This window comes from Neofelis nebulosa, chromosome 17 (assembly GCF_028018385.1).
Source record: "Neofelis nebulosa isolate mNeoNeb1 chromosome 17, mNeoNeb1.pri, whole genome shotgun sequence".
Taxonomy (NCBI): Eukaryota; Metazoa; Chordata; class Mammalia; order Carnivora; family Felidae; genus Neofelis; species Neofelis nebulosa.
In genome coordinates this window covers 19357151-19372574 of record NC_080798.1, presented here as the reverse complement: position 1 = coordinate 19372574, position 15424 = coordinate 19357151, and the positions used below count along the sequence as shown (strand labels likewise).

Sequence of the window (15424 nt, the reverse complement as noted above, 5' to 3'; positions counted from 1 at the left end):
CAGCTCTAATCTCTCTTATTTCCTTCTTTCTGCTGGATTTGGGTTTAGTTTGCTCTTATTCTAGATTTTTAAGATGTAAAATTGATACGAGATTTTTTAAAATGTGATTATAGCTATAAATTTCCCTTTTGAGTTCATCATTCTTTATATCCCATAATTTTGGCATGTTGTTTTTTCTTTTTCATTTGTCTCAATTTTTCTTAATTTCCTTAGTGATTTCTTTGACTCACTGGTTGTTTAAGAGTGTATTATTTGATTTCCAGGTACTTGTGACCTTTCCAGTTTTCTTTTTATTATTGTTTCCAGCTTTATTCCTCTGTGGTCAGAGAAGATATTTTGTAAATCTCAATTTTTTTCAATCTATTGAGAGTTGAATTTGACCTAACATGTGGTCTTTCCTGAAGAATGTTCCATGTGCAATTGAGAATAATGTATATTCTGCTGTTGGTGGTGGGGGGTAGGGGCATAATCTGTTGCTTTTAAATACTTTAAAGACACTATGGGGGAAGTGCTTTTGGCCCTTGAGGGTGGAAACAGTGGTCTCTCAATGAATTGCCAGGTAGTTTCAAATCATACAACCCCAATTTTTGTAGGATATGCTTCCTGTTGTCCCTCTATCACTAGCAAAGCTGCATCAGGAACATGAGCCGCCATACCCATAGCTGCCTTTTGTGGAGTTGGGAGTTAATGAATGGTACAGCCAGCCACTACACAAAATGCTAAAATTTACCTCAAGTTAACAGCCTCTTTCTTCATCAGGTACTCCCACAGATGCTACAAGTCTATGAGTGGACGTCACAGTTCCAAAATGGTTTATTCAGACGTTACATGCCAACTAAATAGTTGTTTCGGTGTAGGGACTGAATCCTGGATCTTCCTACTTTGCCATCTTTCATTATGGCAGTTGCATCTGTGTTTTAATTTTAGGTAGTTGTAATCTCTTGAAAATTACAGTTTTATAATCTGCCTATATAAGATGTTTAATGTTACTATATATTTTACCTGATTTTTTAATGCTACAAATAATATACCTATCTATTTTGAAAAAAATAATGATCAGAGTTGTAGAATTCTAAGAAATTGCATTCAACAAATCATACTATTTTGGTGAGTTTGAGTCTCTCTTTTTTTTAAGTATATTTATTTATTTATTTATTTAGAGAGAGAGCATGCGTGAGCAGGGGAGGGTCAGAGAGAGAATCCCAAAAGCTCCCCGCCGGCAGCACAACAGATCATGCATGACCTAGACCTGAGCCGAGATTAAGAGCTGGATGCTTAACTGACTGAGTCACCCAGGCACCCCAAGCTTGAGTCTCTTTAAGACTGGCCCCTTTCTTTAAGTTCCTGTTCACCATTACTTGCCTGGTAAATTCCAAACTGGTCTTCTTGTTTCTATTTTCACTTTGTTTTCCACGGTCACAGAAGGACATCTAATAGTGGTTGCCAGGGGCTAAGAGCAGGGGAAATGAAGAATCGTGGTTCTGTGGGTATAAAGTTTTAGTTCAGCAAGATGATAGAGTTCTAGGGCCACCTGGGTGGCCTAAGCGTCTGACTTCGACTCAGGTCATGATCTCAACATTTCTGAGTTCAAGCCCCACGTCATGCTCTGTGCTGACAGCTCAGAGCCTGGAGCCTATTTCAGAATCTGTCTCCTTCTCTGTCCCTGTCCCTTCCCCGCTCGTGCTCACTTGCTCTCTCTCTCTCAAAAATAAAAAATAAACATTAAAATTAAAAAAAAAGATGATAGAGTTCTAGATCTCTACTATACAACATTTTGTTACGCAAATACTGTACTGTATGCTTAAAATTTTGTTAAGAGGGTAGATTTCATGTGTTCTTACTGCAGTTTTTAAAAAAATCAAAATGATAGCATTAACAAAAATGCTGGTGACGTATACCTAATAAAGTTGTCAGCTTTAAAGAAAAAATTGAAAGCCTGATAGAAGAAGATAAAGAATTCAGGCTTGTTGCTGGAGACGAGTGCATAAAGATCAGGGAGAACCATACAATAAGCACTTTTAAGTCTTCTTTGCATAACCAGATTGAGCCAAGAGGAAACTTGGGGTGAGTGGGTATCATATACTATTCTTCCATGGTTTGTTGTGTTTAGCTGCTGTTACCTCCAAGTGCAAAAATTAAATAACAGGATAAACTGGGGTGAACCAGTGTGATTTCTTAGTGCATTGACATAATTCCCCTGCTTACAAGTTGTACATGTACATGAGCTAATTCATGTGTTGAAATGTGTTGTAGCTGAATGGTAGTGGTGACATTCTACCTTTTCTGTGCTTACCGTTCCTTTCTTTCCACTCACAGTGCCCAGGTTATTTGTATCATCTTCCAGCCATGTGTGTCCTTCTGGTGTCTTTTAATTTGTTCTTTATAATGGTACAAGAATTGTCTGTTAGAAACATTAAATCTAATCAAATCAGTTTCTATCATTAGAGCGTGTTTCCCATACTCTTGGTGTGTGCAATTCATTCTCCATGGTCTCTATTTTCATTTTCCTCTATGATAAGAGATTTTCTTCACACCACATTTTGGAAAATATGCCCTAAGCTTTAATCTGTATTATTGGTTACCTTTAAGAACCTCAAATAACACAATTTTAAGCCTACGTATATTAATTTATCAACTTTCTCCAAAATTTTGTCAAGTGATTCCCTGCTATAAAAAGGGAGAGTATTAATTTATGTATTTCCTTTTGTGTTTTCCTGTTTCCACTCATCTTCCAATTTTTGTTAGAATACTATGTGATACACTGTCCTGACTGATTTTGTCAGTGTGTAACTTTGTAGCTTTTTTGACAACTATTCAACACATTCTGTTCTAAGACCATAGTAAATTGTCATACACATTTATGTGCTTAAATGAATTTATTTTTCATCTCTTATCTTTTATTTGATACCACTTTTCTGTGAGTTCCTTATTTTGATACAGCAAAGGATAAGTCGCTATGGCTTATAGAGCACTAAGTCTTTTTCTGGAAATACAGTGGAACCTTTTGATCAAATTTAGAGCTTCATTCAGGAAATTTCTGTTATATATTTAAGTATATTTTCTCATTTTGTTGTCTTTCTAACCAGCATCAGTTAACTGTTGGGTCTGCAAGAATAATCACCTCCAACCATTTTATTGCTGTAGTTTTTCTTTACTTGCTTTTTCTCAAAATTATTCTCTATTAATGACTTGGCTTTACTGCTTTGATCTGTTGATGTAATTATTCTGCTAATAACTCTATATTATGTTCTATATTATATTTGTCTTATCTATTTTTTCCTTAACTCTGTATGCTACCTTTTCAGCATCTTTTTTTTTTTTAAGTTTATTTATTTTGAGAGAGCGTGTGTGCATGAGCAGGGGAGGAGCAGAGAGAGAGGGGGAGAGAGAGAAAGAATCCCAAGCAGGCTTTGAGCTGTCAATGCAGAGCCCAACAAGGAGCTTGAACATACAAACAGATCATGACCAGAGCCAAAATCAAGAGTCAGACGCTTAACCGACCTAGGCACCCAGCCGCCCCTCAGTATCATTTTGATCCTAAGAGTTTTAATTTTTTCAAAAGGTAAAGCAGTATGTTCCTGAAATTTTCTTCTATTTCCTGGGACAAATATTAATCCTGCATGGATTTTTCATCTGTCTAATGGCTACGTGGGTATAGTTTGAATGGTTTTGTTAGGCCTTGGAAAAGCTGATGGGGCTTGTCCATCATTTTTGTGTAAGGAAGACTTTGAACTTTTCCTCCCTCTGCTTCAGATGAACTAGTCTATTACTTCTGAGGCCTGGGACTTTAAAATTTTTTTTTTTTTAATGTTTATTTTTGAGACAGAGAGAGACAGAGCATGAACAGGGGAGGGGCAGAGAGAGAGGGAGACACAGAATCTGAAACAGGCTCCAGGCTCTGAGCTGTCAGCACAGAGCCCGACGCGGGGCTTGAACTCACGGACCATGAGATCATGGCCTGAGCCGAAGTCGGACGCTTAACCGACTGAGCCACCCAGGCGCCCCTGAGGCCTGAGACTTTATACATTGTGTGGTGGTTGTGGTGGTGCTGCTGTTACTGAGGTTAGGGATGATACTGATTTATATGCAATTTTCTTAATCCTGATTTTTCTAACTCTTTACTCTTCCTTTTGGATACAGGACAAAATATAGAACCTTGTCACTTACTCCTCTCCTTATAAAGTATTCTTTGGCCATTAGGGAAAGAAGAACTTCAACTAGGGCATTCTGCATCTTTGCCCTTACCACATCAGTGTTTCTGTCCCCATCTACCAATACGGAGGTGCCAGTGAAAATTTCTCAGGGCATGCCGCATGTGGATTCTCAGACTGGCCTTCCAGTTTGGACTAACAAATTCAGTAGCTGAGTGATACTTTTTAATAAAAGTTATGGTATGAATTTGAGATCTTCTCAATAGGGGTATTTTAACTTTTCATTTTCTTTAATTTTAGGGAGGGATATTCTTCTGCAAGCCTACATCTATGCCACCATCTTTCCTGGAAGCAGCATAAGTAATAGAATTTTTAGGATGGGTGGGTCATTATTTAAAAGGAAATAGCATTCATATTTAATCTAGCCCTGAATTAGTTTTGCAGAAAAGTGCATACATTCAAAATGTTGCACAGTGTTAAAGCGTTTACTCCCTTTAGGTTAGTCTTTAAGTGGATAATATATGATCTTTCAAACTTTCTTATTTGGAACTTACGTATGGATGCAGATATTTTCAGCGGTGTAAGACAGTAAACCTGAAACTTTAGTGTTCATAAGAAACTCTTAAGGAATTGGTTTAAAATACAGATTTCTAGACTCTCCTCAAAGTCTGATTCAGTGGATTTGAATAGGATTCCAGAAATCTTTTTAGCCAGCTTACCATTGTGCAGGTGGTCTATGTTTAACTTTGAGTCATGCTGTCTTAAGTGTTGAAATAATCATATTTAATTATGAGAAAAATATTTTAGGTAACTAGGTCATTTCAGGCTGTCCCCTGGGGTGAATACCTGACAGCCGCTTGGCTTGGCTTCTAGAGGACCTACTACTCACCAGGATAGATGTTCCCTTCATTGTCTTCTCTTAATCCAAAAGTTCAATTTGGGATTTTGTGGACAGGGAAGTCTTCACTTGCCACTCCCAACAAGAAATCTCATGTAGGCTTGCCAGTTTTTTATGTTGCTGAATGATGACATTCAAAATAAGTCAACAATGAAAGGACATTTTTAACACCTCCTCTCACCATAATCACCAAAGATATAAATAAATAAAGATGTAGGAAGAACACGACCTCATGATACAGATTGTTTTTTAAATTGAGTACATTGAGCTCTAGGCAAAACCCACTCTGTTTTCCTCTTTTTTTAAACAAAATTTCTTTAGCTACAGATTAATAGATATTTTCTCACAGCTGACATTTAAGAACTGCTGTATTGGAACAGCAGTTTATTGGAACTGTACTTGGAAGAGTATACTTCTGACAGTCACTACCTGAATATGATGAGTAGACATATATCTCATATCCTCTGTTTTCTCACCAGTTCGATCCTTTGGTACAGAAGACAGACCAACAGATCGTCCAATACCACCTCGTGATGAAGTCTTTGAATACATCATATTCCGTGGGAGTGATATTAAAGACCTCACTGTTTGTGAGCCACCAAAACCACAATGTTCTTTGCCTCAGGACCCAGCTATCGTTCAGGTAACGGATAGTAAATTTGTCTCAGAGTGCAAGAAAACTGCAAGTACATGGCTAGCCTTAGCTTGTACCTCTCTTGGATTTGGCATTTTTTTTTTTTTTTAATTTTCTCAGTTGAATGTTCATGTACTTACCATTTCCTAGTCACCTAGATACCTAAAATACCTGGATAATGTTTTCACCCAGGTTTTATTCTTTAGATCATAAGTTGGGACTAAATAAAGTAAGTGATAGCAGAGGAATTTATTTTTATCATAAAATATTTTCTAGTTTCAGCAATAGTTAAAATAGCTTATATTTATTGAAGTCTAACTGTATGAGAAGCACTATTCAAACCACTGCACATACAATAAATCAATCCTCACAATACTCTCTGAGCTTGGTACTATAATCTTGTTTTTATATTTCTCATTTTTACAAGTGAATAATATAGAGCCACAATTTGGACAGACCAAGCAGTCTGGCTCTGGAATCCAGAATCCATGCCACTCACTATATTATTCACATTTGGTTCATATTATAAACCAGGGTGGTAATGGCTACTCTTAGGTTAAGATAATTAGGTTCAGTGAAAAAAAGTGATAAATCACATTGGTACTTTATATATGTATATTACATAATATGCATGCAGTGTTATATAATAAGGTAGCACAAAAACATAAAAGGATTTTATGTATACTTCTAAAAAGGTATGAAAAAAGAAGACCCTAAGTATTCTCAGTAAAAGAAATAAAAAATTTGTAATTTATTAGAAATAGATATAACATATCTAAGAGGTTGTAAATTATGAATTAAAAAGGTTGTTCCTTTCAGTACTTGTTTCCATGTTAATTGGAAGTGTATAGAAACTGCCTGAATTTAGTTATAACAGCAGAGGAGGCAGATTTCATATAGGAATATTTTCATTTTAGGGCATAGCTGATTAAAACCCCCTAGGTTTTTCTCCTGGACCCATTTTCTTCTCAGCCTTTTTTCTTGTCAGAATTTTTGGTCATTTGCACTAAAATATGCTTGTTGACTTTTTTTAAGGTTATACTTTTAGATTTTTAAAAATTAACTTCCCCTTTTTAATGCTGTACGTGATAAAATCTTAGTTTTCCACAAAACAGATTCTTAGAATAAATATTATCTTGCATAAGGTTTGTCTTACTTCCAGCTATTAAAAGAAAATACCTGATAAACTCTTCTGAAGAAAATAGTAAGTGGTATATAAAATTAAAATGGAAAAAAAAGAGGGGTGCCTGTCTTGCTCAGTGGATGGGGTGTATGATCTCAGGGTTGTAGGTTCAAGCCCCACATTGGGTATAGAAATTAGTTTAAAAAAAAAGAAAAAAAGAGAAAGTACCTTTTAACATTTATTTAGTATTTATTTTTCCTGAATATAAGCTTTAAAACAATTTTTTTTTATTTTAGAGAGAAAGCACATGCAAGCATGGGGGAGAAAGAGAGAGAATCTCTCTCTGTTTTTGTTTTTGTTTTTGTTTTTTGTTTTGAGAGAATGTTAAGCAGGCTCCATCGGGAAGCCTGACACAGGGCTCAGTCCCATGACCCTGGGATATGACCTGAGCCTAAATCAAAAGTCGGATGTTCAATTGACCAAGCCACTAGGCACCCCTGAATATAAGCTTTTTAATAAGAAATAGTTAAATTTGCTCTTGTAATATACATAAACTGGAGAAATTCTCTACTCTCATCTCCCCTTCCACCCCCGCTCCTTTTTAAGTCTTAACTTTTGAGGAAGTAGTCTGAAGGAATCCTGAGAAAATCCTTAAAAGAAAATTTTTTTTTTCTTTTAAGTAGGCTCCACTCCCAGTGCAGGGCTTGAACTCATGACCCTGAGATTGAGTTACAAACTCTATTGACTAAGCCAGCCAGACACCCCAAAAATGTGATTTTTTTTAATGGAGGGAGAAGAGACACATTTTAATAGAGCTAGCCCTCACCAAATAGTGGTGTTAGCTGATTGTCTTTTGTATATATATCTTCTGATAATTCTCCAGGGAAATAGTTACTTAAGTAATCAGCTTTATGGAATAAGAAGAACCAAAAGAACACAAGTTAAACTGGTGTTGAATTTCTTCCAGCCACCATAAATTTTCACTTTTGATCTTTTGATTCAAATATTCAGTAGTATTTAGTGAGTACCTGCCATGTTCCTCATAGTAGCAGTAAACACACAAAGTCCTGCCATCAGTGAGCTTATATTCTTTTGGTCATTATTAGTACACTGCATATCTGTATTATGAGATATTTTATATATTAAGATAAATTAGTGTATAGCATGCATACTTACATATTATAATTATTTTAGGTTTAGTAAGTTAAAGTTTTTAGAAAATGACCTTTAATGTAATGCTAAATATATTTAAAAATGTAAATGGTCTTATGTGAGATAGTTTGTTTCTTCATCTCTTTCCTGTAAATTTAATAGTGCATCTCGAATGATTGAAAATATGAGCAAAATCAAAAGTGAGTTGTCTTATTTTTGTCAGCACCAGACTGAAACACAGTATAACCAAATGTAATTTTTCCCATATTTTTTTCTGCAAGCAGAGTTACTTATTCAAGTAACTTTTCTTTCCTAAATCTGCTATAAAACTCTTAACTCAAAGTAGGAGTTTATTGCAGAAAAAAATTATTTATAAATCACCTCCAGTGTAATTGGCACATTGTCTGCAAATATTGAAATTAGAAGGGTATTAAACTGTTTTGATATTAAATGCATGTTGTAAGTTGTTATAATTGGTTTTGTATCTAGTAATTATAATTAAAGTTTTCTTAGAAGTGTAAATACTCAAATTTTTTCATTCTATACATGTTGTGTAGAGCCTGGAAAAATAACCCCGGTCTTTCTTCAGTCTTCACTAGGCTCATCTACTTCTTCATTCCAGTCAGTGGGTTCCTATGGACCTTTTGGCAGGATGTCGACATACAGTCAGTTCAGTCCAAGTTCATTAGTGGGGCAGCAGTTTGGTGCTGTTGGTGTTGGTATGTTGTACTTTTGCTTTTTCTTTCTTCCTTTCTTTCTTCCTTTCTCTTTCTTTTCTTTTCTTTCCTTTTCTTTCTTTCTTTTTTTCTTTCTTTTTTTTAATTTACCTGCCTTTACCACAAATTTGCAGACATGTTGTTTGTTGTTCTTTCTGTAACCTATTATTTTAAAGGCTTTATTTAATGCCCTTGATGACTGACTAGTGGTTCTATGAAGGTCATCGCCCAGAATAGTCACATTTGTTTTTAAACCTACATATATCCAAGTACCAATTTTCATTGAATGTTGTTTTAAATTTATATAAGCTATATCCGTTTAAAATAAGCATTTTTTTCTGGGTTGCCTGGCTGGCTCAGTCAGAAGAATATGTGACTCTTGATCTCAGGGTTGTATGTTCGAGCCCCACGTTGGATGTGGAGATTACTAAAATTAAATAAATAAACTTTAAAAAATAAAAATAATAGTAAAATAACCATTTATTCTCAGCAGGTTGGGTTTTCAGAAAGGGATTAGAGATAATGCTGTAATTATTAGGGAATGATGATGCCAGTAAGGAGTATTTATATTATGCAGAATGTGAAAAGATACAGCATGTTTCGAGGGTGTGGTGCTTTGTTTATTGTAACAATGTTTTAGAAACATTAACACTGTAAGGAGAAAGCTAGATATAATCAGATCAGCTCAGCGTTGTTTTGTTTTTATAGCTGTTTAGCTCTACACCTTTACTGAAATTCCCACAGTAAAGAATAACTTTTTAAATCTCAAATTCTAGCCCTTAATCTTTGTTTGTTCAATTGAAATAACCATTTATCAGTTTACCTTGTTTCTCTGAATCACAAATCCAGTTTCAGATGTATCTTAAAACTCATCAGTATGTTAACAGGTTTTATTAAAATTAATTTCTTTTTATAAATATACTTTTTATATAGTTGTGATTTCAAGTATGTTGAATGTTTGGCTTTCACAAAATCAAAAAGGATGGGAAAAAATAAATCCTAAAGTTGAATGGATACAACTGGTATCCACAACTGGTGCTAAGTGTATATCAAATTGATAATATAGCCACAGAGAAAAAAAGAATTCGAGTAACTTTTACACTTGTAGTAGGGATATATTGTAAGAATAAATAGCAATGTAAAAAAACCTTGACTTAGGGTTTGTAATTGGTAGTGGTATTGATGTTAATTTTTAAACTATTTTGTATGTATTACAGGATAGGGCAAACGACTAGTATATTAATATTGTTGGCAAATGCTGTTCTTTCCATGGAGAAGGGAGATAGAAATATAGGGATGGGGGCGCCTGGGTGGCGCAGTCGGTTAAGCGTCCGACTTCAGCCAGGTCACGATCTCGCGGTCCGTGAGTTCGAGCCCCGCATCAGGCTCTGGGCTGATGGCTCGGAGCCTGGAGCCTGTTTCCGATTCTGTGTCTCCCTCTCTCTCTGCCCCTGCCCCGTTCATGCTTTGTCTCTCTCTGTCCCAAAAATAAATAAAAAACGTTGAAAAAAAAAATTAAAAAAAAAAAAAGAAATATAGGGATGATGCAGAACCCTGTGGTGTTGAATATGAATTGGATGTATGAATGTGAACTTATTTTTTTAGAACTGGTTATTTCTTGATTCTGTTCATAGAAAGGGCCTAGAAGCAATGATGCCCAGTGGCAGAGAATATGTGTAGACTAGTGAGTTTCAAGATACACCTGAAATTGGTTTCTAAATACTGTTCCCCACTAAAAGGAACTGGAACCCTTGAAAAAAGAAGATGGGGAAACAATGCTCTTTTTTCTTTTTATGTTTGTTTGTTTGTTTGTTTGTTTAAGTAATCTCTACACCCAGCATGGGGCTTTAACTAATGACCCCAAGATCAAGAGTTGCATACTCTTCCAACTGAGCCAGCTAGGCACCCCAACAGTAAATAAAATAAAAGTTATTTATTTTATTTACTTATTTTTTTTTTTACCAAAAAATGCTAGCTAATAAATAGAAGGAATGGTAGATGTAGAAAATCACCATTTTTGTAATCTCCAGTATACTAATTAGCAAGGATTAGTAGTGGATGCTAAAATCATTGGGTGAACAGTGCTGGGCAGAATATTAAAATGGTCCTAAAGTATCATCTCAGAGTTAACTTATTAATTACAGAGGGAAGACATCGTGCCTTTGTAAGGGAGAGATCTGATGCTCACCATTTTAATCAAGTCATACAGTTTGGCATTGCCATAGTTAACTAATTAAATGTCTCCTAATGTGATGATATAGGAAGGAGGTAAATCAAGATTTACTCTGTTAGCTATAACTGTTAGAATCCTATTCTGAGGTTTTAAATAAGGGACGGTTGCAAATTAACCTTTTGAGATTCCTTTGATTAAATTGAATAGTTGGCTAACACAGATTTTTATTGTACTTACCTCCTACATTACTGTGATGTTTGTATGATTTAATATGTATAAAGCATTTGAATAGGGTCTAGCACATGGTGTTACATAGTAAATACTGCTTCTACCATTCTTCAGAGCCTGGTCTTCTAACCAAGAAATCTTTTGTGGTGGTGAAATATCTCTTCCTTATAAATGCTTTTGTCTAGTTTTAATATTACTGGGAGTTGCTAGTTCAATGTTCTTTGGGTGTCACAAATGTAGAGGGTGTTGTTTGTATTTTCTATGTCAGTTGAGTAATTTTTGCAGATTATTTTTGATTTTTTGATTTCTGTATTTGTAGGATAATTTATGGAGTGGCTAGAGAGCTATAATAATATTTAGAAGTTGTTAAATGAGGAAGAGGAAAATTGGAGCATTGATTAAGGTGGCAGGCATTTTTTGGAAAAAGAATTAACTCAGATATGGTTTGTGTTGGCACCAAAGAAGCCATTTTAATCTAAACCTCTTGTTTTCATTTTCAATTCCTAGTGCAATTGACCCTTGAACAATATGGGTTTGAACTGCATAAGTCCACTTAAACGTGGGTTTTTTCCTGATAAGTACAGTACTAAATGTATTTTTTCTACCATGTGATTTTGTTAATAACATTTTGTTTTCTCCAGCTTATTGTCAGAATATAGTACAGTATTCTGACTTAAAAAGGAAGGTTAGGGATGCCTAGGTGGTTCAGTCAGTTAATTATTGGACTATTGGTTTCAGCCCAGGTCTTGATCTCAGGGTCATGAGTTCAAGCCTCACGTTAGGCTCCGCACTGGGCATGAAGCCTACTTTAAAAAAAAAAAAAAAAGGTTTAAATAAATCAGGGAAACACTATTGCTATTTTGGGGGAAATTTTTCCTTTTTAATTTTTATATATTATAGTCTTTACAGTTTTATTTGGAATTTATATCATGAAGAATTAATATCCATAACGTCTATAGGGCTTCCAGAAATGAGGACCTACAACCCAACAGAAAAAGAGGCAGGTGTTAGGAACTACTTTGCCTTTTTCAAAAAGGAATACAAATGTCCCCTAAACATGGAAAAATGCTTAAATTTTGCTTACAATAGATATAAAAATTAAATCTGCGCTGAGGCATCGTTTCTCAGTATCAATTTGGCAAAAACGCAAAAGTTTGAGTATATATATACTATCTTTATAAGATAGTGGGGAAACAGATACATTGAAAGGGGTGATGCACCAGACAGAATTAAAGCACTCTTTTTTTTAAACTGATGCTAAAGTAATTCTTATGTGCAAAGATTTTCAGTCTTTATTCACTTTAATGAGTGGATCCTTAGGAAAAAATAATGATCCCACGATAAAGGAAACAGCAGAACAGCCATGGCAAGCTAAGTCTCACAGTACCTTTGTGGAGAGGATGGAGGGGTACTGGCTGAAGAGACAGACAAATGGGTACATTTTACCTGGTTAAGTAGTCAAACCATATTAGACAATGATTCTCTTATGTCTCCAGTGTTTCATACAGATTAATTTTTAATCACTGAGTTTGAAGAACATTAGAAGGCATGCTTATGAACTTTATAGTGAGCATAAAGCCAGGAGGCTATTTCATACGTTGAGACTGACAGGCTAAGTAAGGATTGTTAAGGATCCACTTCGGTAAAGTGAAAGGAATTAAACATTCCAGTTAAAAAGCAGAGAGCATCAAAATGAATTTAAAAAAAAAAAAAGCAAGATCCAACTATATGATGTCTATAAGAAATACCCTGAAAGAGGTAAAAGAATAAGAAACAGTATGATGTACCATACAAACACTAATAACAAAACTATGTTAGACAAATTAATATCAGACAGATGGGGGCACTAAGAGAAGAGAACATAGCATGTGAAAAGTAAATGATCCACAAGTGCTGTAGAAACTTAGAGAAGATTGACATAACCTTGTATAGCAAAGAATTTGGGTTCTTTCTAGGGATTTGTTATTCACATCACAAAAGCAGAACTTTTTGTGGTTGCTTTAGGCAGAATGCAGCCCCTCAGTGCCATCCTGGGGGAAAGCATTAAAATCAGGAGCCAACTGGCTGTTGCCTTAGAAATGCTGGACAAGCTCTTCATAGACCTGACTGCCCGTTTGGCTATTTGTGCAGATACTTGGTATTAAAGTAATTAAATCTTAATATTGGTGTAGAATGTGCCTTTTCCTGCTACTTCTCTGTCTGACATGGGTCCTTACTGTCCCATACATGTAACTGCCTAGGACAGTGTTGCTGTTATAAAAATTGTTTGGGGGCGCCTGTGTGGCTTGAGTTGGTTGAGTGTCCCACTCTTGGTTTCAGCTCATGTCATGATCTCATGGTTTGTGAGTTCAAGTCCTGTGTCAGGCTCTGCACTGGCAATGGGGAGCCTACCTGAGATTCTCTCTCCTTCTCTCTGTCCCTCCCCTGCTCACACTCTCTCTCTTAAAATAAAACTTTAAAAATAAAAATAAAAATTGTTTGTATCCAAGGATGCTGGAGTATGTATGTGTTGGCTTGCTTTTTTCATGTAGTGTGAAAGATTTCTCGAATTATTTTTGATGCACTTCCATTAATTTTTCACGATTATTAATTTGCACAAGTGTTCCAAAAGGGGAAGGGTGGCAACAGTTATTATCATTAAAATGGAATATTGCTTTATATAATTGAAAAGTTTAAATTAATACATTTTTTTTGTCATTAAAAAAATCTCTTAAAGCTGGAAGCTCTTTGACATCCTTTGGAACAGAAACATCAAACAGTGGTACCCTATCCCAAAGTAGTGCAGTTGGTTCTGCCTTTACACAGGATACAAGAGCTCTAAAAACACAGTTATCTCAAGGTAAGCTGGGGTTTTTTTTCTTCATATGTTTCCATTCCTAACATCTATAGTGGTTTTTGTCTTTCTCTGAATGTAAGAGCTTTTGCAGCTTGCAAATCACATGTGTAATTTGTTTTGTTTTTTTTTTTTAATTTTTCTCCTGCTTGCTCTTGCAATAGTTGTATTATTGAATGGCATCCACCATTTATACTCTACAATTCTTAGATCATAAAACTGTGAACCAGTGAACACTCTCTAAATTTGACACTTTTTTTTGCAAGGCAATTATATAACTTGTATATAATACTTAAATATATCAAATTAGTCCCAGACTCACCATTGAAGATGAACTATTCTTAGTGAATTTGAAATAGCAGCTAAGGGAAGCCTGGGTTGCCTCAGTCAGTTGAACATATGACTGGCTCAGGTCATGATCTCGTGGTTCGTGAGTTCGAGCCCTGTGTCGGGCTCTCTGCTGTCATTACAGAGCCTGCTTAGGATCCTCTGTCCCCTTCTCTCTCTTTACCCCTCCCCCGCCTGCACTCTCTCAAAAATAATAAACATTAACAACAACAAAAAGAAATACCTTAAAAAAAAAAAAAGGCAAGCTTTGCTTTATGCTGTTGGGTCTTTCTTAGCATCCTCACAGGATCTAAAGCAGTGGTTCTCAGTGTAGACCACACACAACCAAATCATCTGGAGTGCCTTTTTTTTTTCTTTTTTTTTTTTTTTTTTTTCTTTTTTTTAACATTTATTTATTTTTGAGAGACCTAGTGAGACAGCACGAGTAGGGGAGGGGCAGAGAGAAGGGGAAACACAGAATCTAAAGCAGACTCCAAGCTTTGAGCTGTCAGCACAGATCCTGATGCGGGGCTTGAACCCACATATCGCGAGATCATGACCTGAGCTGAAGTTGGACACCTAACGGACAACGACAGAGCCACCCAGGCACCCCTGGAGTGCTTCTTGAAGATGTAGATGCTAAGGGACGCCTGGGTGGCCCCCTGCTGGGCTCTGCACTGATAGCATGAAGCCTGCTTGAGATTCTCTGTCTATCTCTCATACCCCTCCTCTGCACACATTTGCATGCACTCGCTCGCTTTCTCTCTAAATAAATAAATTCTAAAAACTTAAAAAAATGTAGATCCTGAAAAAAAAAGAGAAAGAAAAGAATAACTTTAAAAAGTATATGTAGATCCTGAAAACTGCTGTATTAGACTCCTTGGAGTTTGGGGATGTGCATTCTAATTAGCTTCTTAAAAGATCTTTTAATTTTTTTTTAATCTTTATCTTTTTTTTTTTTATTTTGCTTTTTATTTTTTTTAATTTACATCCAAATTAGCATATAGTGCAACAATGATTTCAGGAGTAGATTCCTTAGTGCCCGTTACCCATTTAGCCCATCCCCCCTCCCACAACCCTTCCAGTAACCCTCAGTTTGTTCTCCATATTTATGAGTCTCTTCTGTTTTGTCCCCCTCCCTGTTTTTTATATTATTTTTGTTTCCCTTCCCTTATGTTCCTCTGTTTTG

General features: G+C 35.7%; 1 protein-coding gene across 4 annotated transcripts in view; it reads left to right on the top strand.

Moving 5' to 3' along the window:
- The window catches only part of LSM14A (LSM14A mRNA processing body assembly factor), a 48925-nt gene that overhangs the window by 17789 nt on the left and 15712 nt on the right, over positions 1-15424 (top strand). For all 4 annotated transcript variants that reach the window (XM_058709258.1, XM_058709257.1, XM_058709256.1 and 1 more), the window contains exons 2-4: positions 5529-5692; positions 8548-8677; positions 13792-13914. In XM_058709258.1, coding sequence (XP_058565241.1) covers positions 5529-5692; positions 8548-8677; positions 13792-13914 — 417 coding nt within the window. The remainder of the gene's footprint in view (positions 1-5528; positions 5693-8547; positions 8678-13791; positions 13915-15424) is intronic.